A 25884-nucleotide genomic window follows, 5' to 3' on the forward strand; every position below is an offset into this window, starting at 1 on the left:
TTACATCTCGTTCGCTTTCACTGGGTTTGGACTTTCACGATTCTCAGGGAGACCTTCAATTCTAATATTATTCCTTCTGCATCCATCTTCCAGTGCAGTCTGTCTCAGAGTATTTTGCATTCAGAATTTACAGCCATTGCTTGTCTTTTTTTTTTTTTTTTTTTTTAAGTCAAGAGTATTGCCTCCCAAAGTATTCCCAATTATTCCAAAAGACTTTATTGATGAAACTAAGGTTTCTAACCCACAGAACTTTTGTGCTGGCAAGAAGTTACCAGAGGCAACAGAACACCAGGTTAGAAAAAATATCTTCCAGTAAGGGGATATAAGAAGTATTTATCCTACCAATCTAATTATTGCTCCAAATTAACATTTGAAACTATTAACAATCATTTAGTTCAATTTATAGCAACAGATGTTTTTATTTATTTCTTGTATTCAAGTAAGTCATATGATCAAGTAAGCCATAAGGAGTAGAAGTCATAAAGGTGTGTCCTGTGCCCTTAACAGCAGAACAGGCATGCTCTGTGGCCTATTTTATCATCACAGTATTCTTATTAAACAGAAATGTTACTTAATCTGAAAAGATATTTTGTGCCACCTTAAGACCACCTGCATGAGCATGGGATACATACAATTAACACCTTCTATGTCTTCTCCTGTGTGTGGGTCTATAAACTCGGTGCCTCACGCTGCTACTTGAAACTTGGCATCCCTTTTCAGCCTATACCACTACAGCCAGATACACTCATAGGTCTACTGACTCTGTTCCTCTCCATTATAATGTCACCAGTGCTCTCACTCTCAGTCCACATCAGCATGACCTGAATGCCTCTTACACCTGTGGTGAGCTAATGTATCCTGCTGATTTATTTATTGATGGGACTACGTTAGAGCAGATGGATATAGCTCCACTTGGCATCTTCTTCTCTTGAATCATCAAGAGACAAATTTAACCTGTAAAAATTATACTGGACTAGGTAATTCCCTCAATATGACTATGGCCCTCTACCAAACTCATGTTTTCCCCCAAATGAAAAATCATACCTCTATCAATCACACCAAGCTACTCTACTTTTCCACTTGTAAAAGTGTGCAGTCTAAACACTGTTTTATGATAAACATTTCTTCCACCTCCACTGCTGTAGGGGAAACCCAGAACTGAATAAGTGCATTCTCACATTTGTATGAGGGTTCAAACTATAGCAATGCTCATCAATAGACCTTAACATCATCTACATTTTTGTAGTCTTCAGGCTTATATAACTGCATTTGGACTGTTGTGAAGTGTGTTAACTGAGCTATGTGCTAACTGATGTGACGGTTTGTTCAGGCCCCTGTTCCTCCTCCTGTACAGGTTAAACATGCCTCCATCTCAGTTTTCAGATTACGTCTATCACTGATGGCCTGCAGTATGGAGCAGTTTTTTTGCCCACATTTTTGGGCATCAAGCTTGTGCATGCATAAAAGAACTGGCCGATGCACTACAACTGGTGGCCACTCTCACCTGTGAGACCCTTCAAGAAGTCTCAGCAGAACCTCTTACAACTGGAACTATTATTTTACAAAATCATATGGCCCTGGACATGCTTTTGGCACCTTGTGGAGACACCTGCAAGGTGATAGGGCAGTAATGTTGCTTCTATATACTGGACATTTCTCACAATACATCTGATTTGGCTTATACAGTTCTTTACGCACCTGATCCATTTTTGCTCCAGGACTGAATACTTATTGATTAACTGAAAAGCAAGAAAGAAAGCTGAGGATTCTTCCCATCTGGAGAAAGCTGACCAGGAAAGGAAAAAAGCATCACTCACCTAAAACAATAAGTACTACCTTGATTCTGAGAACTAATAATTTAATGGATAGGACAAAGCAAGCTAATGTATTATAGTACTGGCGTCACTGCAACCCAAAGGTAATAACCTAACGAAGAGTATGTTCTGGCTTTTGTGAGTTTCTCATCCTTAATTCATTCAGAAAGTGCAGAGCAGCATCTCCCATGCATGCACTCACACAAGAGAGAACCCACCACAAAACCCAGAGAGATCTCATGTGTGGAGGTTTTTGGTAACCCAGCATAAACTGGCTGTGAGAAAATGAATAACACAGACCAAAAATGAGAAGCCTAATAACTACCTAAAGAACTTATCCATCTTGAATACATGAATTCAAAGATCAGAATTCATAATTTCTGTGCTTTTTCTATGGGAGGCAAAAAGTCTACCTAAGCTTTCATAATTGTATGTTTTGTGTTTGTTATTTTCTTTTTCTTTTTTCTCTTGTATATATGCTAGAATATTAGAAAAATTGCAATATTTTGTTTATTTCAACAAGCATGTTTGTTTTTTTTTGTGAAAGACTTGCATATCTGCTGTAATTTCAATGAAGAAAACACTGTAGGGTACTGTTATTTAACTTGTGAAATCTTATTTGTGAGATCTTTCTGCATAACGTGTCAAAATGTGTTTTCTTTATCAAATGTAATGGTGTTAAAATCTGGAAAACAGTCACAAATAATTAAGTGTACAGCATGAGACAAGGTTGTGGACAGCACGAGAGCGGGGAAAAAAAAGACGAAGTTTTTTTTTGTGGTGAGAGTTAAACGTGAGAGGATTGAGCTTCAAAGGCCGCCTGACGCGTCACACATGACAGAAAGGGCGGGACCTATAAAATATCGCATGGCCGATCCAATCGGATTTCTGGAAATGAGGTAAGACTTAAAACAAAAGGCACGAAAAATCCAATCGGGTACTGAGACGCGGAGACCAGCTTCCTCAAAGAGGTGGGATTAGTGTTTGTGGTTGTGAAAGTGTTCACTCTGAGGATGTCAGATTTGCGATTAAGAAGCCGGACCCGATAAAGTGTAAAGTGTCAGTCGTTGAAGGGGTTTTCCTAAATATACGAATTTTCATGATATTACAATAGGATGACTTTTAAAAGTAAAAATAGATTTATTTTGGCGCACATAAAATCCGTTGCTGGGGAGACGCCACACATACAATAATCAGCTGCACGCCAGCACAGATTAAAATACTTGCTGGGGAACTGCACAGTACTTGCTAGAGAGACGCCACAAGCACGATTATCAACTACACGCCACACATTACATCAGTTGCTGGGTAGAACCTGCTGATTGCCCACTGTTGTGACAGAAAATTAAACGCATATTACGGACATCAAAGCCAGTATTACTGTCAGAGAAAATTACAGGCATTTTACGGAAATACAAACCAGTATTACTGCAAGAGAAAATTAAAGGCACACAATACAGTGATGCATATTACAGCCACATACAAGCCAGTATTACTGTAACAGAAAATATTACGGACATAAAAGCCTATATTACTGTGACTATCTACTAACAACATGCCACCCAGAAAAGAAGAAAAAGATAATGAGCATCAGAAAAATGCTAAAAGAGAAAGACTCAGAAGAGCAAATAGATCTATAGAGGAACAGGAAAATGAGCGTGAAGAAAATTCTCAGAGAATGCACTACTGTTCTAGCGCCTGTTATGGTAACGGGCTTAATGTCTAGTATATATATAAGAAAGATGCTTGAATGGAGGAAAACCATTCACTTCTTTTTATAATTATATATTCATTGTTATTTACTTAAGTATGGCTCTGCTTTCATCATGGTAATAATCATCTTAGTAAGTCTCCATGTGGTACTAATGTTCTTATTTGGATTCTCAGATTAAAAAATGAACAAACTCTGATCTATTGAATAAAAACAAGGGTTTATGGCATTCAAATATTACATACAAGTTGGTTGACTTATGGATAGATGTAAAAGTGCTCTATTGGTTATAAAAAGGTGTGAAACCACTGCTGTAGATGTGATCGACTTGATGAACTTCAGTAAGACAAGACAGGTAACAGTAGGAATATTTTCTATTAAGACAATAATACTCAATGTGTGTGGCAATATCATTCCAGAAACTGGCATGCATGCCATTTATGGGGCATGCCATTGGTAATGGTTTCAGTCACAGTAAGTTCTATTCACCAGTTTGGTTGATCTCCCCAGAATGAGATAAAGCAATTAGGAAGGTACGTATATGTACAATAGTGTTCAATAGTGTATTGAAGACAAATACTTTTATGTGTTAAGTTAAAGTTCCTGATGAGCAATTCTGTCTCAGAGAAACACCTTCAAATAATTACTCAAAGTCTTCTTGCAAGGCACCGGTGATGATTACAAAAATGTTATTTGAAAACTTGTCTATGGTTAATATTATAATACTGTTGATTAATTTCAACTACCCATAAATGATATTGAAAATTATCAAATGATTATATTACATTATTCATAAGTGTTATTTATCCTTCTATTGCAATCCCATCAATTTGTGTTCTCTAGGATTTATTCTTCAGTCCTTCTGATACTTTATTCCTGAAGCGCAGTGACCTAAGCGAATTGTAGTACTCATTTACAAAATGTTTTAACGGTTATGCAGTCTTGTGTGATTCATTTTAGTATATTTACGTATTTACACATAGATTAAGACTACATTCACTATAACATATATGAGTATTTAACTTGTACTAGGAATATTACACAAAGTTTCTTTTAAATTTAAACATCCAGAGAGATACAACAAAACAAAACAGAACCACATACTAAGCACAAGACCAAGACTCCAAGGTTCTGGAACTAGAAAGTGCTATTTACAGAGAGAAGAATGGATAAAAATGTACAGGGTACAGTATTGTTAACTGGGCTGATACTTATAAAGAATATTTAAACAGGATGATAAACAGAGTAGCTAACATACCTTGTTGCTCACTGAATGTCTACCCTAATAATCAATGTTTAAATGTTATTTTGAGATTTATAAAGCGAGCTAGCCAGCCGTTAAGATTGTTTCACTGAACCAAGCCACCTGTTCATAGCTGAAGAGCCACACTGACTTGTACCAGAAGATTTCTGTCCCTTGAGAGCTGTTTGGTTCAAGAAGTTAAATCAGCATTAAAAATCAAGGTAAGTCTTTTCCCCCCTAATGTTCAAGTGTTTTTACTTTCTTTCGCCTATATTAGAATTTATATGTGTTTAAGTTGAAAGACTGGGCAGTTATAGATGGCTGCATGATAAAAGATTTTATTTTCAGGGACCGTATCTCAATTACAAAACAAACGCATCAAGTGGACAAGTGGAAGGGGCTGAGGGCAAAATACAAATTATTTTTACTTTACAAGTAAATTTTCAACTGAATACCAGCAGCCATAAATTATCACCGTCTTTAGAATGTGCAGTAAGCTAGACATAGATAATCATTGAGTATTTGATCTATTGACTCTATTCCACCAAATAGCAGATATCAAGCAGCTTAGAATGTACCTATCTAACATTGTCTTCTAATGTGTTTCAGTTTTTACCAAAAAACTAAGATTTTAGTTTTTAAAATTAAAGTGATGGATTTTTGTGCAACAGATTTATGAAAGCAAGCAGAAGTCCTCCACTCACAGAGCCTGACTCTCATTGAATTTTTTCTGCTTTTGGTCCCTTAGATCATTGTTAATACTGTTTTGTACCACTGGTAGAGTTTTTCAACATCCTAAAAACAAGAATGTAACAATGTCAGAGACATGGTAGTCAACCAACAGAATGCATTCACCCTGTATGCATCCAACATTACACCGTCATTCCTCTAGAACAGATGCAGGTCAGAATGGAAGAGGTATTTTAGGATAGTAGAACCAGTTTGACACAGTAATGGATATACACAACAGGAGAGGGATGTTCTCACATTTCTCAGTAACATCTTTTCTTACAGTTGTTAAATAAAGAGAAGATTAAAATGTTTCACAATGAGTTATGCAAATTGCAGGAACTTACCAATAATTTGCAGTACTGGTTCTCCAGTTTGCTTAAAGTTTCAGAATAGCTACTCTGGAGTCCAGGAGATATCTTTGACTGTAAACAAAGAAGGTAATGAAGAGGAAAAAAAATCTTAAAATCTTTTATATAATATATAATTTTCACCCAAAATTATACTTAGAAATTCCACTTTAAGCATATCTTACACTGAGAAAACAAATAAATGAACACAAATTATATAGCTCCTGCAATGCATTTTAATTATATGATATACATTTTGAAATAACAGGTGTTTTCATAAAAAGTCATTATGTATGGCATTTTCTTGATATTTCAAACTATTAAAACAAATGGTGCAATTCCTGAAATATATGAAACATAAATGATAAAAAGAATATAACCACTTTTAAAAGAGATTTTTCTGTGTGTCCAAAGCAGACGTGGTTAACATTAGAGTTGGGTTTCAAGAACCAAATTTTCAAGAGCCAGGAAATTAGAAAGTTGAATTACGGTTCCACTTACTGATTCCTATACATGTATTTCCAGTCAAGTATAGGAGGCTAATAATCAACCTTTATGCGGACATACACATCTTCTCTGGACAGTGTTGCAACAAATGTGAGACCTACATTATGTTTCAATCATGATTTGTTTTGCTCAGGACCTGAAGCAAGAACTATGGGAACTGCACGTCTGACATTGTGGTCAGCAACACAGGAGCGCCAAAAGGGACTGTACTTTCTCCGGTCCTGTTCAGCCTATATACATCGGACTTCCAATACTACTCGGAGTCCTGCAACGTGCAAAAGTTCGCTGATGACACTGCTATCGTGGGCTGCATCAAGAATGGGCTGGAGGAGGAGTATAGGGGCCTAATCAATGACTTTGTTAAATGGTGCGACTCAAACAACCTACAACTGAACACCAGCAAAACCAAGGAGCTGGTGGTGGAGTTTAGGAGGCCCAGACCCCTCATTGACCCCGTGATCATCAAAGGTGACTGTGTACAGATGGTTCAGACCTATAAATATCTGAGAGTGCAGCTAGATGATAAATTAGACTGGACTGCCAATACTGATGCTTTGTGCAAGAAAGGACAGAGCCGACTATACTTCCTTAGAAGGCTGGCGTCCTTCAACATCTGCAATAAGATGCTGCAGATGTTCTATCAGACAGTTGTGGCGAGCGCCCTCTTCTACGCGGTGGTGTGCTGGGGAGGCAGCATTAAGAAGAAAGACGCCTCACGCCTGGACAAACTGGTGAGGAAGGCAGGCTCTATTGTTGGCATGGAGCTGGACAGTTTGACATCTGTGGCAGAGCGATGGGCACTCAGCAGGCTCCTATCAATTATGGAGAATCCACTGCATCCACTACATAGTATCATCTCCAGACAGAGGAGCAGCTTCAGCGATAGACTGCTGTCACTGTCCTGCTCCACTGACAGATTGAGAAGATCGTTCCTCCCCCAAACTATGCGACTCTTCAATTCCACCCGGGGGAGTAAACGTTAACATTTAACATTATACAAAGTTATTGTCTGTTTTTCACCTGCATTATTATTATTATCAATCTTTAATTTAATATTATTTATTGTATCAGTATGCTGCTGCTGGATAATGTGAATTTCCCATTGGGATTAATAAAGTAGGGCGGCACGGTGGCACAGTGGGTAGCGCTGCTGCCTCGCAGTTGGGAGACCTGGGGACCTGGGTTCGCTTCCCGGGTCCTCCCTGCGAGGAGTTTGCATGTTCTCCCCATGTCTGCGTGGGTTTCCTCCGGGCGCTCCGGTTTCCTCCCACAGTCCAAAGACATGCAGGTTAGGTGGATTGGCGATTCTAAATTGGCCCTAGTGTGTGCTTGGTGTGTGGGTGTGTTTGTGTGTGTCCTGCGGTGGGTTGGCACCCTGCCCGGGATTGGTTCCTGCCTTGTGCCCTGTGTTGGCTGGGATTGGCTCCAGCAGACCCCCGTGACCCTGTGTTTGGATTCAGCGGGTTGGAAAATGGATGGATGGATGGATGGATTAATAAAGTATCTATCTATCTATCTATCTATGGACAGCAGCAAATGCTCAAAAGTGTTCATTAGAGAAAATAGTTACAACACAAAATGCAGCAGTAGTGACAAGATCATTTCTCATAAGGGAGGCTGTACAAGAATTATGACAAAATATTTACAACAGCTTAGCATTAATTTAAAACAATGTACTGTCTTCAATGTCTTGTAGTCTCACAGCACAAGTGCCTTCGTTTGCGCTAGCAGCACATCATACACAGGAAATGTTACATAAGTAACTGGTAGGGTAACCACAGTAAAATTTCTGCCAATCATTACACCACTATATATTTTGATTATCATGATTTCTGGGTTCTTCTGAAATGTTCACTAAAATGGATGTAATCATGCATGCATACAATTTAACTATGGCTGAAGGCCCTGACACCGTGTTTATGTTGCAGTAAAGATTAAGGAGCCTTCTCTGCATATGCATTGTCCTGATATACAGACATATGAAAAAGTTTGGGAACACCTCTTAATTCTTTGGATTTTTGTTTATCATTGGCTGAGTTTTCAAAGTAGCAACTTCCTTTTAATATATGACATGCCTTATGGAAACAGTAGTATTTCAGCAGTGACATTAAGTTTACTGGATTAACAGAAAATGTGCAATATGCAACATAAAAAAATTAGACAGGTGCATAAACTTGGGCACCCCAAAAGTGATATTACATCAATACTTAGTTGAGCCTTCTTTTGCAAATATAACAGGCTCTAGACACCTTCTATAGCCTTTGATGAGATTCTAGATTCTGGATGGAGGTATTTTTGACCATTCTCCCATACAAAATCTCTCCAGTTCAGTTAAATTTGATGGCTGCCGAGCATGGCCAGCCTGCTTTTCGATGATATTCAAGTCAGGGGACTGTGACGGCCATTCTAGAACATTGTCCTTCTCCCTCTGCATGAAGGCATTTGTAGATTTCGAACTGTGTTTTGGGTCATTGTCTTGTTGGAATATCCAACCCCTGCGTAACTTCAACTTTGTGACTGATGCTTGAACATTATCCTGAAGAATTTGTTGATATTGGGTTGAATTCATTCGACCCTCAACTTTAACAAGGTCCCCAGTCCCTGAATTAGCCAAACAGCCCCAAAGCATGATGGAACCTCCACCAAATTTGACAGTAGATAGCAGGTGTTTTTCTTGGAATGCGGTGTTCTTCTTCCGCCATGCAAAGCGCTTTTTGTTATGACCAAATAACTCTATTTTTGTCTCATCAGTCCAAAGCACTTTGTTCCAAAATGAATCTGGCTTGTCTAAATGATCACTTACATACAACAAGCGACTCTGTTTGTGGCGTGAGTGCAGAAAGGGCTTCTTTCTCATCCCCCTGCCATACAGATGTTCTTTGTGCAAATTGCACTGAATTGTAGAACGATGTACAGATACACCATCTGCAGCAAGATGTTCTTGCAGGTCTTTGGAGGTGATCTGTGGGTTGTCTCTAACCATTCTCACAATCCTGTGCATACTGTATGCTGCTCCTGTATTTTTCTTGGCCTGCCAGACCTGGGTTTAACAGCAACTGTGCCTGTGGCTTTTCATCTCCTGATTACATTCCTTACAGTTGAAACTGACAGTTTAAACCTCTGAGATAGCTTTTTGTGGCCTTCCCCTAAACCATGATACTGAACAATCTTTGTTTTCAGCTCTTTTGAGATTTGCTTTGAGGATCTCATGCTGTCACTCTTCAGAGGAGAGTCAAAGGGAAGTACAACTTGCAACTGACCACCTTAAATACCTTTTCTCATGATTGGAAACACCTGTCTATGAAGTTCAAGGCTTAACCAGCTAATCCAACCAATTTGGTGTTGCAAGTAATCAGTATTGAGCAGTTACATGCATTCAAATCAGCAAAATTAGAAGGGGACCCAAATTTTAGCACAGCCAGTTTTTCAAATTTGATTTAATTTCATACAACTAAATACTGCTTCACTAAATGATGTTCCTAGGAAATGAAAGACATACCACTGTTATCTTTTTTTGTTGAAAGTAGATTATTATATAGGCTGAGAGGGGTTCCCAAACTTTTTCGTATGTATGTGTTACCCATATGTCTGCACTGTTTATTGCAGAGAACAATACATCCAATGTGTTTTGTTCAATCGAATCATTAGCATAAGTTTAAAACAGGCTGCATTTATGTCCAGCCTTATGAATTGACCAAGAGTTATACTTCAACTGAAACATTCACATAAACACTGCCACTGGAATAGAGTTGTATAACAGGACAAGGTGGTGCACATTTTAAATAAAGTTACACAAGGGCTTGAAAGAATTGTGGGCATTCTGCTCATATGTATTAATTCCTACAAATTCAGATTTTTAATGCACTAATTTTATACACATCTGGTAAGCACTCTCTCTTGCTTGTTACAATAATATTCAACGTCTTTTTTTGTTTTAATCACTATTTTATAATTGCACCCTATTTGATACTTAAGAATTGCTTTACTTCTTCTCATTGTTTATATATTGTTAAGCTTGAGTGCATATACAGGATTTCAATATGTATTAGTGTTGCTCTGCAGCATTTAGTAATCTGATCAAAGCTGTGCAAGCATGCCGCACAGGTTGAATACAGACCGGTGTACAATGCCCTGAGTTAAGTTGCGAAAGTTACTTGAATAAACTTTCTAACACTAGAATCCCTGAAGCCTACGAAAAAACCTGCATTCCCAGGTCACGTTAAATTCCTACACACCTTTGCATTAGTGTCTTTTGTTTTGTAAATGTGTCAATCAGCACAAGCAGCAAGTAGACAGCTATCCTATCCCCCCACCGCCACAGCTCAACCCGGGCAAAAAGTTCTCCCAGCTCAAGTCGGTAAATCTGGTGTGTGAGGTGCCTAGAGTTGTATAGGGTAAATCATCTTCTTCTTCTTCGCCATATCTCAGTGTTGTAATTACACGTCGACGTGGGCTCTAGCATGAGGAGACATCAAACGCCACAGATCTCTGTCTTGGGCCGTCCGCGTTACATCTTGCAGTCCCATGTCATATCTTGAGAGTGCTGCCGACACCCGTGTCATTCTTGGGCGCCCTCTCTTGTTGGTTCCGTCCACTCTTCCATGTAGTGTGATGTTAGCAATCCTGTTCTTGTCCATCCAGAGTACATGACCTAGCCACTTATGTTGTCGTTCATGCACTCGTTGCACTATCGTTTCTGTCTGGTTGAGGGCCTTCCTGATGTCTTCGTTTCTCATCTTGTCTATGATGCGTACTCCAAGTATCTTTCTGAGCGCTGCCATCTCGAACACGAGCAGTTGTCTTTCTTCAGCACTTCTAAGAGTCCACGTTTCGCATCCGTACAAGGCAATCGGTACTATAAGCGAGTTGTATAGTCTCATCTTGGTTATCTTGTTGATGTTCTTGTTCTTCCAGATGCTGTCCAGGTCGCTCATTGAACTTAAGGCTATGGCTGTTCTCGTTCTGATGTCTTTCGAGCTGTCACACGTTATGGTTAAGGTCGATCCTAAATACTTAAAACTGTCTTCATGCTGCAGTTTCTTTCCTCTGAGCAACATGCCCTCTTTAACTCTATTCTTCATTTCTTGCTCAGGCTTCGAGCTCAGCAGCATCCATACTGTCTTGGTGTCGCTTATCTCTTGTCCGTATCTTGAACTGACGCTTTCCACCTTATTTAGTAGGAGTTGTGCGTGACTGTGGAGTTCAGTTATAAGACCGATGTCATCAGCAAAACGAAGGTTGTTAATCGTTTTGCCATTCACGCATGCTCCTTTGCTTTCTAGTCCGTCGAGTGCCTCCCGCATGATGTGCTCTAGATAGATGTTGAAGAGATCCGGCGACAATATGCAGCCTTGGCGTACTCCGATTGCTAGTTGGAACCACTCTGTCACATCTCTTCCGACTCTTATGGCGCTCTGCGTTCGCTTGTACAGGTTCTCCATCAGACTGATCAGCTTTGGGTGTATGCCGTAGTGATGTAGTACTTTCCAGAGGCCTTGGTGCCACACTCGGTCGAATGCTTTCTTGAAGTCGATGAAAATCAAGTAAAGCTCTTTATCCTGTAGTGAGAGATACTTTTCGCATAACAGTCTGAGTGAGAAGATCTGCTCAATTGTACCGCGTCCTGACCTGAACCCGGCTTGCTCCTCCGCCATTTGCACTTCTATCGCGTTCTTCATCCAGCTCCTGATAATCTCCAAGATGATCTTACTTGCATGACAGATAAGGCTTATCGTGCGGTAGTTCTCGCATTTGGTGGAGTCCCCTTTTTTTGGAATGGTAACTACAAGAGACTTAGTCCAGAGCGTCGGAAATTTTTCTGTGTCCCATATCTTGTTGCAGATCTTGTGCATGATTTGAACCATTGCTCTTCCGCCGCTTTTGATTAGCTCTCCTTCAATGTCGTCGATACCAGGAGCTTTCCGTGTCTTGATCTTCGTAATGGCTGCTCATACTACGCTTTCAAGAAGGTCTGGCTCTTCTTCCTCTCTCTTGCAATTAGGCCATAATTGTTCAAGAACGTCACCATCCGTTTCAATGTTTGCATTATAGAGGCCTCTACCGTATTCGAACCATCGCTTAAGAATGTCGATGTCCTTGGTGAACAGGTTGCCATCCTTGTCTCTGATGTTGTTGCACCTTTCATTCAGCTTGACTCCTTTCTTGAGCGTTTTGACCTTTTGAAAGAGAGTGCGCATATCATTTTTTCGGCTTGCTTCCTCTGCCTCGCAGCACTGTCTGTTAAACCAATCGTCTCGGCACTCCTCAACCTTTTTGTCTATGATGATCCTGAGCTGTGAGTATAGTTGTTTCAAATTCTCGTCCTGTGGATTATTGTTCTTCATTGCCTTCACAGCTCATCGTTGGTCAGACAGGTCGAGCACTTCGTCACTGATCCATGGGGCCTTTCTGTATCTCTTAAGGCCAATTACCTCCTCCGCTGTTCTCTTAATTGTGTCGTTGACGGCCTCCAGTGCTTCGTCCACGTTCGTTTCTTCAACTAGACCGCTAAACGCTTCAAAACGATTTTTTAGTTCAATCTTATTACTTTCTTTGACTTCGGGTATGTGCAGTCGTTCGATATCCACCTTCTTTGTGACCGTTCTTTTTTGGATGTTGAATCTTAACTTGAAGTTGCCCATCACGAGGTTATGATCGTTGTGCACATTCGGCACTATTGCGTTTGGGAAGCTGCGTGTGTTATGGGCACAGCTACGCCATCTCTGATCGATCATGATGTAGTCGATCATCTGCTGGGTTCGATCTCCAGGTAAGCTCCATGTCCATTTCCTTGATGGCTTGTGGTTGAACCAGGTGTTCATGATGTTCAGTTTGTTGAGCCTGCAAAATTGGAGAAGTCTTTCCCCTCTTTCGTTCATTGAGCCGTAGCCAAAGTGTCCCAGCACGCCTTTCCATGTGTCGTGATCGATACCGACTTGCGCGTTGAAGTCGCCCATTATAATCTTGACATCCCTTCTTGGCGCCTTATCGATGACTTGCTGTAAGGTCTGATAGAAGTGATTGACAGCCTCATCACTGTGGCTTGTAGTTGGTGCGTACGCTTGAATGATGGTGATGTTGTGGCCTTGTCCAGTGAGCCGTGCACTGATGATTCTTGGCGACGCTGGGTTCCAGTCAATTAAGCTCTTGACTGCCTTTTTTGAAAATAGCAAACCGACACCTCCTTGATGTACTTTCTCTTCGCCTGAGTACAGAAGTTTGTGTCCATCGTGTTCCACTAAGCCCTGTTTCATTCTTCTCACCTCTGACAGACCGATCACATCCCATCTGAACCACTTGTTAAGATGGTCGACAAGCAGTTCAAGGCTCTCGTCCTTCCAGAGTGTCTTCACGTTCCATGTTCCGATTGATGCATAATGTTTTGCATCAATCAGCCTCTCTGTTTGTCTGGTCCTTCCCTGTAGCTCATTTATCGAAGTAAACCCCAGGGTTGCCCTAAGTCTACGACGGGGCGCTTGTTTATCCAGGCGACCGCCCAGCTGGCATTCCGTTTTGTTAAGTCGTCCTCTCATGTTTTGTTTCTTGTGAATTGTTTCACGAGACGGTTCCACAGTCCTCTCCTCGCTAAGCTAGTTCTCTAGCATAGGTAGACAGCGTTTACCTCTCTGTTAGGTTCATCCGCCGTTTTGGTAGCTTTTAACCACCAAGGGTATCACCACACCCTGCTCGCAACTAGCGAGTTAGACCAGTTACTTGACCGGAGCCAGTCGTTTGCCGTTGTTATTCGGCTCGGTTTATCGTCATGAGCTGGACAAATTATTTATTAGGGTAAATAATATATTGTTATTTGGAACATATGCATTTCATGTGTGTTCAGTGTCTACAACGATCTATGTAAATGTAGGATGGCAGGAAATGCGAGGCAAGAAATGTTGAACACATACCTAAAACAGAAACTTTTTTCATGTTATAGTACTAATGACAAAATTTTGAAATTAACTGAAATGAACTGTATAATTTTGCTTTTAGTCAACTATATTACACTCCTCTCAGGACTACCCAAAAAACACATCAATTGATTGCAACTGGTGCAGAATGCAGCTGCTAGAATCTTAACTAGGAAAAGAAAATATCTCCAGTTTTGATGTCACTACATTGGTACCTGTGTCATTTAGAATTGACTTTAAAAAATTGCTTATGGTTTACAAAGCCTTAAATAATCTCACTCCATCCTATATTTCGGAATGCCTTTCACCTTACACTCCAAATCGTAACCTTAGACCTTCAAATGAGTGCCTGCTTATAATTCCAAAAGCTAAACTTAAAAGAAGCGGTGAGGCAGCCTTCTGCTGTTATGCACCTAAAATCTGGAATAGCTTACTGATAGAAATTCGCCAGGCTCATACAGTGTAGCAGTTTAGAAACTGGTAAACATTCATTATTTTAACATGGCTTTCACATAGCTTGATTTTAGTGTAACCCTGATATTTTGTATAGGCATTTTTTTTTTTTTTTTTTCATGGCTCCGCAATTAGTACTAACCCCTACTTTCTCTCCTGTTCTTTTTCCATTTTTTTGTGGTGGCGTGCAGTCCCTACATTGATGGATTGAAGGCCAAAGGTCCACATGACTATCATCATCTAATTCTTCCATGTGAAGCCTTAAAACCATGAGGACTGATTGAGATTATTGATATTAGGTAGAATGCCCAGTGGGGGCTGGGCAGTCTCTTGGCCTCAGAAACTCTGCAGATTTTGTTTTTTTCTCCAGCCATTTTTTTTTATCTGTACTCCCTGGCCATCAGACCTTATTTTATTCTTTGTTAATTAGTATTGCCTAATTTTATTTATATTATTTTTTCTTTCCTTTTTTCCTTTATCTTATAAAGCACTTTGAGCTACATCATTTGTATGAAAACGTGCTACATAAATAAAGGATGGTGTTGATGTCGACTACCTTTAAATCTGAATAAGAAAATTAAAATCAGTGACATACACACAAAAGGATAAATGGTGCTCAAGGATAATGATGTGTTAACATGCTCTTGGACTATTCGGAAGTCCAAGTTGTGATGTTTCACCTTCCCGCTTTAATGCATCAACGAGGGTTTGCGGTCAGAGTAACCAGAAAAATGCAAGATCACTGTTGATTTATTACTTGGTCTTAATAAATAAATAAAACAAAATAAACACTAAATATGTATCATTTAGCTCCAAATGCATTTTGACCAAAAAAATTCATTCGGCTGACCAGGTTATATGTTTTATTTTAAATAATAGACTAAGGTGAAAAGTCAGCGTTACATTACAACTCAAACAATTTGGGTAGTTTTGTTTTGTCCTAATTATCCGACTTGTAATTTTGAGTTTGTCAAGTGCTCACATAGCATTTCTGACTCGACAATTTGATTTACTCGCCTGTCAAAGTGCAGGTGAACACAGCCCAACCCATTAAAACTGGCCTTTTCGCATGAGTATGTGCAAGATTCCTCTAGCCCAAGGTAAGAGGGTTTTCTCCAGTGCTGGAGACATATACCCAGAGCATTGTGCATACCAGAAAAGGCAGATATGCTGATTTTCCTTAACAATCATTGACTTTATTGTTGCACACATGTGCACACTTTTTACTTTGTGTATTTGAAATATTTAGGTTCAAAAAAATGTTACTTATTATATAATTATTTAGTTTGTGTTGAAACACTATCATTTTTGTTTTCCTGCTTCAAGTAACCTTTGTTGCAAAGCTTTAAGTTGAACTCTTTATTAAACACAGAATAAAGAGTTTATTATTGAAACATCTTAACCATTTTTTTAACCATATTAGAATCTGAATCGATATGAAATAAGCAAAATTGTATTCAGATTTAGAACCTGTCTCTCTTGCAAGCAGTAGACTACTTGACCATTGAATCATCATATTGCTTTTTAAGTGATGGCCATCTCTTTTGCACTGTACTGTGTTTTTGCAAACTTTCATTAGAAGAAAATAAAATTCATTTCAAAGCACAGTAATAATTTGGTTATCAAATACTTTGAGAATAAAGAAGTTTTACAGTGAAATCAGCATAAAGCAATGCTGTGGTTGACTAGATTAGGATGAATGGATGGATAGATGGATAGGACACTTTATTGATCCCAAGGAAAATTCAAGTACCCAAGAATTCTATCAAGTTAAATACAAACATTTAAGTATACTTACTACACAAATATTAAATAGTGCACAAATAATGCAATCACAGTACACTAGATGGTACGTACAATAATGCCAGGACAGTGAGAATCCTGCAAAATAATACTACTACCAAAGTGGGACACAATATCAAAGTGACAGATATTTATAGGGTAATAACGAACAAGAAGGTTATACAGTAATGACCATGTAGTAAGATATCAGATGTACAGTATATAGTGCATAACTAAAACATCTAATATAGCTTATGAGCAGAGAAGAAGTATCAGGTTCAGAGCTCAACTAACACCAACACCTGTTGTAAAGAGTTAAAGAGTCTAATGGCTCTGGGGACTAAAGATCTCTTGTATCTGTCCATATTGCAGTTCTGTGACAGTTGCCAGTGGCCAAGCACACCAGTGGTATTATAGGAGGGACAAGGATGCAGACGGCAGATGGTATGTGCCCCGTGACACCCGCGCCAACAACCCAACCCTTCTCCCACAGTTGTTACAAAAAATTCCATATTAACAAACTAAAATCCAGAAATGCATTTACTTTTTTACCTGAGGTTTTATAAGAAGGCCAACATTATATCACCTTCATTTTACTGAGTTTAGATACTATAGGCAATGATCTTGTAAACTTTTTTAAACTGTAAACAAGTAGGCCTTTAAGAAATACAGTGGATTAACAAAGCTATTTCATCAAGTATTCTACCCCACAATGGCAGGCCTTGGTCTCCATCAGAACCATTCTTCTTTGTAACCTTCTTCTGATGTCCAATCAAGGTGCATTATTTTTGGTATTGCTGAAATCTTCCTACTCTTTATCTAGGCTTGCATTATTGTTCTGAAAACTGAATTCTTCTAAGGATGTAATTAATTGACTTCTTTCATTTTGACTGTACAGATTATTATTCTACAGTATATTCTCCTAAAAATTCCAACAGCAATTCATTATTGTGATGTCTACAGATTTTCTTGATATTAATTCTCATGATGTACTGTCTGGATGCCTCAAGAAACCTGTCCATGCGTTTCTATAGACCCTTTTGGCTGCTGGCTGAATTTGACTGGTTATCAGCAAACCACAGTACATATACCAGCGGTCCCACAAAGGAGCTACTGTAGCACAGGTTGCTGAAAAACTTAAAACTGGCCATGACAGAAAGGCATCAGAAGACACAGCACATTGCAGCTTACCGTATATGGGACTGCATAGCCATAGACCGGTCAAAGTGTCCATGGTAATCTCTGTCTTCAGCCAAAAGCATATACAATTAGCACATGACCATCAGAACTAGTACATGGAGCAATTGAAGATACCCTGGTCTGATGAATCACATTTTTTTGTATTATGTAGATGAACGGGTGTGTGTGCATCATTTACTTGGGGAAAAGATGGCAGTAGGATACACTATGAGAAAAGGGTAACCCAGTGGAGGCATTGTAATGCTCTGGGCAACATTCTGCTGGGAAACCTTGGGTCCTGGCCATTCATGTGGATGTTACTTTGACACGTACCAGCTACCTACCTTGGTATTGTTACATACCACATACTCCACTTCAAAAAATTGTGTTTAAAAAGGATGTTACAGACTCATATGAAATGTATGTTTTTATTATATGAAAATAATAATAAAAGCAGCTCACTATTCAAAGTGGTAAACGTAGAGACGACGCGGGATTCAAACCTATTACCTCAAGGTTACTAAGAAGTAGCTTATCCCAATGCGCTATCTGAGCAGATTCATGACAGAGCAGTGTTACCACTGTGACAAATGGTTGAAAATAAAACGAACAAACACACACATATGTGAACGTCTTACTTTGTAACGACCAACGTGTCAAATGAGCAATTTCTTTTTGTTTGGTTATACCTTTTGTGAAAGTGTTTCTTGGATATTTGGGCTTCAGTCTCCACACATCCTATACTTCACGTCAAAATTGTGTTATTACTAAAAATATGAAAACATTTTCTGTTTTAGCCGTGTGTTCAGCATTTCTTGTCTAATATTTCCTCTGTCATTCTATATTTACACAGATAGTTGTAGACCCGGAATACACATGAAATGTATATATTTCAAATCACAATACTTCATCTATACTAATAAAAGGCAAAGCCCTCACTCACTCACTCACTCATCACTAATTCTCCAACTTCCCGTGTAGGTAGAAGGCTGAAATTTGGCAGGCTCATTCCTTACAGCTTACTTACAAAAGTTAAGCAGGTTTCATTTCTAAATTCTACACGTAACGGTCATAACGGTCGACAACATCCGCCATGTTAAACTTTCTTATTTATGGCCCCATCTTCACGAAATTTGGTAGGCGGCTTCCCTGCGCTAACCAAAACTGATCTACGTACTTATTTCGGTGGTATGACACCACTGTCGGCCGCCATATTGAACTTTCCAACGGTCTTTGTTACTTAATGGGCCCATCTTCAAGAAATTTGGTACGCGGGTTCCCAACGCTAACTGAATCCTACTTACATACATATATACGTCCATAGCCTGCAGCTTGGTCCACACTCTGAATCCTGCAGGCACTCCTGAGCATAATCTAATTTTGAAGGTTGGGGCACCAATAATGTTACTGAGAAACTTACAGCCACCGAAAATTTGTAATGGCATGAGAGTTCAGGTCACATGCTTACAAAAGAACCTAATTGAGGCAACAATTTCTACTGGCAGTGGCTCAGGGGAGAGAGTTTTTATTCCTCGCATCCCTGTTATACCCTCTGATCTCCCATTTCAATTCAAACGCCTCCAATTTCCAGTAAGGCTCTGCTTCACAATGACAATTAATAAGTCTCAGGGATAGAACCTACAAAAGGTTGGCATTGATTTGAGGCAAGACTGCTTTTCACATGGCCAACTATACGTTGCATGCTCAAGAGTAAGCTCAGCGCACAGCTTGGTCATATTACAACCGGAGGGGCGAACTGACAACATGGTATTCAAAGAGATCCTTAACAAATAATTATTGGTACATTTTCCCTCAGTTTATTAGTTAAAATTTTAAAGCAGTACTTCACCGCTGCGAAGCGCGGGTATTTTGCTAGTTACCTATATACAGTAATTCCTTACAAAGACATCGGCAGATAAACACAGATTTGAACTGTGACGGTTGCAGCAGGGAAAGGCCTTCATCTGACAGAAAGAGGGGTGGGGAGTGTAGCAGGTTGCATTCTGCTAATCTGCATATTTGCAAAACAAAGCGGGCTATTATCGCAGTGATAAGGAGCTACGAGCTTCTTGGTGTATGTCAGGAAAATTAAGGAGGTCAGGGAGAGCAAAAAAAAAAAATCGGTCATTAGGAAAACTGGGACAGATATTGTTAATTTTAATGTTAGACTGGTCTGTACACATATAGAAAAATTCTGGTACGGCCCCACCTGATTTTTCATGCTAAAAATGCCATTCACACTGTTGTAAAAGCTTGTGAACGTATTAGGAGTGTAAGACACTATCCTTACTTGGTTTATTTTATGATTATCACATCATTTGTTCAGTGCTGGTACTGATTTTTTTTGTCTCTTGTATGCATTCGTTATGATATCCAAATCAAAAACACATAACATTAACTTAATAAAATAAATCACTACAACCAAATAATACTTCAGGTATATAATAAATTAACTGCATTAGTGAGGTAAAAATTTCAAAACTAAATTATTTTTCTTCTATTTGTGAAATTTTCAGTTGGTGGTAATTTACTTGTTTCTGACTTCCTCTTTGGTTAAGGGGCAAGTGTGTTTAAAAATGGGATAAAAAAATATCACACTTCACAGACAATACCTATGGTTGGATTATACTGTAAACAAGCCACTAGTTGAAGCACCTTTTTTTTTTCTCTCATGTGCTCACAACACACCAACATGAGTGGCATGATACAGTGACATTCGATCGAAGGGGTGGTCCCTCAATGAAACTCTGAGAGGCACACATACAGTGTAAGAGTTACTCACTGGCACGCTAAGAAACACTGCCTGTACACTAAGTTCAAATTGAAAGAGCACTACTCAGTAAACTAAAATAGGGAGAATGTGCAGCACATAGTGTTAAGGAATGGTAATTGAAACCATGATGTTCAAACTGTAAAACTGCATGCTTCAATGCTTTAAAGTTACATTAAAACCAATCCTTACAAATCAAGCCTAGCATCAAGTCCTTCAAATAACACATTGTTCTCAATAGAGTCAAAGCTGTAATCAGAATCACAGAAGTTTTGTGTATAACAATTAGTAAAGATGAGCTGCCGCAGAAGCAAATTAGCTCCTGTCATTTACACACAGCTTGTAGTACAAATAACCCATCACAGGCAACTATGCATCATTAGAATGAGATTGACCGCAGCTATACAATGGTAATACATCTGTCACTGTATGTGGCTTGAAGTAGATGAGATCCTTGATAAAAGCAGATTCCCTCAGTTGTGAGGCATTGCTCATCTTGCTCATCATCTATATGTGTGTAAATCATATATTTTAATAATGAAAGACAGAAGACAACATGGAAATGTGTGATTTATTTGAAAGAAGACACCCCTGCGTATATAAAATACCATTATTACTTCAAAACTGCAAATAAAACTTGAATGAAAATATGGCCCAGGGTCAAAACAATAAATCAAAACATAAAGAGAACACTGGGAGTATTGTCATTACTGAATACAGATAAAAATGTCACATTTACAATGAAATACTTTGGTGTTTATCAAATTTAAGCACGGTTGAGTGATAAGGAATGATATGGATCATTTCCACTTGTGTTTCATCCTAATGCCCTCTCACATGGAACAGGTTACAAAGACTATTGTATGACACTGTGGTGTTGAGGAAATGCTGATCTCATGCTATTTTCCAGACCTGGGACAATGTCACAACCTCCTGCTTTTGAATCTGATGGACTAAATTCAGTGGTTCACATTAAGTAAATGAAGATTTAATTCTACAGTACAAGAGTGGTTGCAGAAGACTCATTGAACATATTGTAGATAGATAGATAAGAGATAGATACTTTATTAATCCCAAGGGGAAATTCACATACTCCAGCAGCAGCATGCTGATAAAGAACAATATTAAAGAGTGATAACAATGCAGGTATACAGACAGACAATAACTTTGTATAATTTTAACGTTTACCCCCCCGGGTGGAATTGAAGAGTCGCATAGTGTGGGGGAAGAACGATCTCCTCAGTCTGTCAGTGGAGCAGGACAGTGACAGCAGTCTGTCACTGAAGCTGCTCTTCTGTCTGGAGATGATACTGTTCAGTGGATGCAGTGGATTCTCCATGTTTGACAGGAGTCTGCTCAGCACCCGTCGCTCTGCCACAGATGTCAAACTGTCCAGCTCTGTGCCTACAATAGAGCCTGCCTTCCTCACCAGTTTGTCCAAGCGTGTGGCGTCCCTCTTCTTTGTGCTGCTTCCCCAGCACACCACTGCGTAGAAGAGGGCGCTCACCACAACCGTCTGATAGAACATCTGCAGCATCTTATTGCAGATGTTGAAGGACGCCAGCCTTCTAAGGAAGTATAGTCGGCTCTGTTCTTTCTTACACATAGCATCAGTATTGGCAGTCCAGTCCAATTTATCATCCAGCTGCACTCCCAGGGATTTATAGGTTTGCACCCTCTGCACACAGTCACCTCTGATGATCACGGGGTCCATGAGGGGCCTGGTCCACTTAAAATCCACCTAAAATTTGCTGGTGTCCAGTTGTAGGTGGTTTGAGTCACACTATTTAACAAAGTCCTTGATTAGGTTCCTATACTCCTCTTCTTGTCCGTTCCTGATGCAGCCCACGATAGCAGTGTCATCAGCGAACTTTTGCATGTGGCAGGACTCCGAGTTGTATTGGAAGTCCGATGTATATAGGCTGAACAGGACCGGAGAAAGAACAGGACCGGAGAAAGTACAGTCCCCTGCGACGCTCCTGTGTTGCTGACCACAATGTCAGACCTGCAGTTCCCAAGACACACATACTGATGTCACGATCCATGCCACCAGGTATGAATCTACTCCCATCTCTGTCAGCTTGTCCCTAAGAAGAATAGGTTGGATGATGTTGAAGGCGCTAGAGAAGTCTAGAAACATAATTCTTACAGCACCACTGCTTCTGTCCAAGTGGAAGGGGGATCGGTGTAGCACGTAGATGATGGCATCCTCCGCTCCCACCTTCTCCTGGTATGTGAACTGCAGAGGGTCGAGGGTGTGGCGGACCTGTGGCCTTAGGTGGTGAAGCAGCAGCCGCTCCATGGTCTTCATCACATGTGACGTCAGAGTGACAAGCCAGAAGTCGTTCAGCTCATTAGGACGTGATATCTTTGGGACAGGGATGATGCAAGATGTTTTCCAAAGCCTCGGGACTCTCCCCTGTTCCAGGCTCAGGTTGAAGATGCGCTGTAGAGGACTCCCCAGCTCCAGCGCACAGGCCTTCAGCAGTCGTGGCGATACTCCATCTGGACCCACTGCTTTGCTGGCATGAAGTCTCCTCAGCTCTCTGCTTACCTGGGCTGCTGTAATTATGGGTAGGGGGAAACTCTCTCCTATGCTGGTATCAGCAGAAAGATGGGTGGAGGGTGCAGTACTCCGAGATGAGAGTAGGTTAGGGTGGTCAAACCTGTTAAAGAAGTTGTTCATCTGGTTTGCTCTCTCCATGTCTCTCTCGATGGTGGCACCCCGCTTCGAGCTGCAGCCAGTGATGATCTTCATCCCATCCCACACTTCCTTCATGCTGTTGTTCTGCAACTTCTGCTCCAGCTTTCTCCTGTACTGCTCCTTCGCTGCCCTGAGCTGGACTCGGAGTTCCTTCTGCACACGCTTGAGCTCATGCTGATCACCGCATTTAAAAGCCCTTTTCTTCTGGTTCAAAAGGCCCTTGATGTCACTTGTAATCCATGGCTTGTTGTTAGCATAGCAGCGTACTGTTCTTACTGGAACTACAATGTCCATACAGAAGTTGATGTAGTCAGTAGTGCAGTCAACAACCTTCTCAATGTTCTCACTATGTGATCCCTGCAGGATATTCCAGTCTGTAGTTCCAAAGAATTCTCTCAGAGCCTGCTCTGCCTCAGGGGACCACTTCCTGAATGAGCGTGTGGTTGTAGGTAGGACCCTCACTCTTGGTTTGTAGTGAGGCTGAAGCAGAAGCAGGTTATGATCTGCTTTCCCAAGCGCAGGCAGCGGGGTGACGCTGTATGCATCTTTAACGTTTGCATACAGTAGGTCAATAGTCCTATTTCCCCGGGTGTTACAATCCACATACTGGGAGAAGAAAGGTAATGTTTTGTCCAGCGTCATATGGTTAAAGTCTCCAGCAATTAGTACAAGTGCCTCGGGGTGCTGCGTTTGCAGTTTAGCAACAGCTGAGTGGATGATGTCACTCGCTATCTCCACATCTGCCCGAGGATGATTAGGAAAGGAAAGCATTGTGAATGTTACAACAAGTATACTAGCATTCAAAGGGATTATGCTAATAAATAAAACGTTCATTTTGTTAGTGTATTTTTAATATGCCAGGCTCAAAAAATTTTGATCACTCCTTATTTTGTGTTTGTAAGAATTACTTAAAAGAATGATTTGAAATCACTTTATTTTTAATTTATTTTTGTCCAGTGCCTCCTGACTCACAAGTACAAGAAACAGCCACATACAATATACTGTTGAATTTGTCTTTATGTTTTTTTATGCAAGATGTCAAGCTTTTTGGGTTTCCCCATTGATGTTGGCCCTCTAGACCTCGAAAAACCTCAGGTTATTTCTCAATAATAATTTGTGGAGAAAATTATATCCTTACGATGAAGTGTAAACAATTGGTTTCTTCAGCAAAAAAGACCAGAAGGACATGAAGTTGTGCATGCCACATCAACTGATCTAAAAGGATATAAAGAGTTTTCAAAAAAATGTGGATCAGTAATACAGTAGTACCTTGAGATACGAGTTTAAATTCATTCCATGACCGAGCGCATAAGTCAAAATGCTCGTATCTCAAATCAGTTTTCCCCATTGAAATGAGATTAATTCGTGCCAGCCACCAAAAAACCACCCCAATTTTTTGTTAAATGTTTTCAACATAAGAAAAATGTATTTATAATGAACAAATATTGTATACAAACAAAACCTAATACATAAAAGAGAATCTCAAGAAATAAACAGATGTTGGCGAAGCCGATTAGCGTATTGTAATGTTTTTTCTTTCACTCTTCCTTAACTTAATTTTCTTCTTCACTAGTTTTTTTTTCTTTTTTGCCACACTTTCCTCATTTTCATTCTCAAGGCATTTCAACAGAAATCTATCCAAGGAGCTTTGTTCAGTCCTCCCCTTTAGAATGTTTCTGAAATGAGTTAGGCAACTGTTATTAAATAGCGCCGCTTCACGATCAGTTGCAATTTTTTTCAGGGTTTCTTTTCAATAAAGTCAAGTGTTAGGCAAGTGTCATTAAATAGTGCCACTGCACAATCAGTTGCAACTTTTTCAGGATGTTTCTTTTCAATAAAGTCAAGTGTTAGGCAAGTGTCATTAAATAGCACTGCTACACAATCAGTTACAACTTTTTCAGGGTTCTTTTTCAATAAAGTCAAGCGTTAGGCAGTTGTCATTAAATAGTGCTGCTGCACGATCAGTTGCAATTTTTTTGGATGTTTCTTTTCAATAAAGTCAAGCGTTAGGCAAGTGTCATTAAATAGCACCGCTGCATGATCAGTTGTAACTTTTTCAGGGTTCTTTTTCAATAAAGTCAAGCGTTAGGCAGTTGTCATTAAATAGTGCTGCTGCACGATCAGTTGCAATTTTTTTGGATGTTTCTTTTCAATAAAGTCAAGCGTTAGGCAAGTGTCATTAAATAACGCTGCTGCACGATCAGTTGCAATTTTTTCAGGGTTTCTTTTCTTTAAACTTTGAAACTTTTTCCCACATTGCACACATTTCCTTTATCTCACTTTATGAGGTAACCTCCTCCGCCTCTGCGATACCGATCTCCTTCAGAACCTCCGTATGTTGCCGCGTCTGTAGTTCCATCAACTCCTCCATCGTCAGTTCCTCAGAATGTGCGGTGACAAGCTCATTGATGGCTCGTATTTCAAATTTTGGCTCGTAACTCAAGGCAAAAAATCGACCTAGTATTGGCTCGTATCTCAAAAAACTCGTACTTTGGGGCACTCGTATGTCAAGGTACCACTGTTATAAGCATTTGGAGTGTTGTTTCATTCTAGGTTGCTTGTTATATATACGATAATAATGTTTATATCGGATTCTTTACTGGTGGTCCGAGCCCTCTTAGAGCCACACACGGAAGGTAAAAAATTTTAATTTCAAATATAAGCCATTTGGAGAATTGTTTTATACTATTTTAGAGCCAGTGATTACCAATATGTTATTTTTGATCCTTTAGTAG

At 39.8% G+C, this 25884-nt stretch overlaps 1 protein-coding gene across 7 annotated transcripts in view; it reads right to left on the reverse strand.

The window, feature by feature from the left end:
- The window catches only part of macf1a (microtubule actin crosslinking factor 1a), a 976441-nt gene that overhangs the window by 577486 nt on the left and 373071 nt on the right, over nt 1-25884 (reverse strand). For all 7 annotated transcript variants that reach the window (XM_051936317.1, XM_051936316.1, XM_051936315.1 and 4 more), the window contains one exon: nt 5845-5922. In XM_051936317.1, the coding sequence (XP_051792277.1) occupies nt 5845-5922 (78 nt within the window). The remainder of the gene's footprint in view (nt 1-5844; nt 5923-25884) is intronic.

Source organism: Erpetoichthys calabaricus, chromosome 14, assembly GCF_900747795.2.
Source record: "Erpetoichthys calabaricus chromosome 14, fErpCal1.3, whole genome shotgun sequence".
NCBI lineage: Eukaryota > Metazoa > Chordata > Cladistia > Polypteriformes > Polypteridae > Erpetoichthys > Erpetoichthys calabaricus.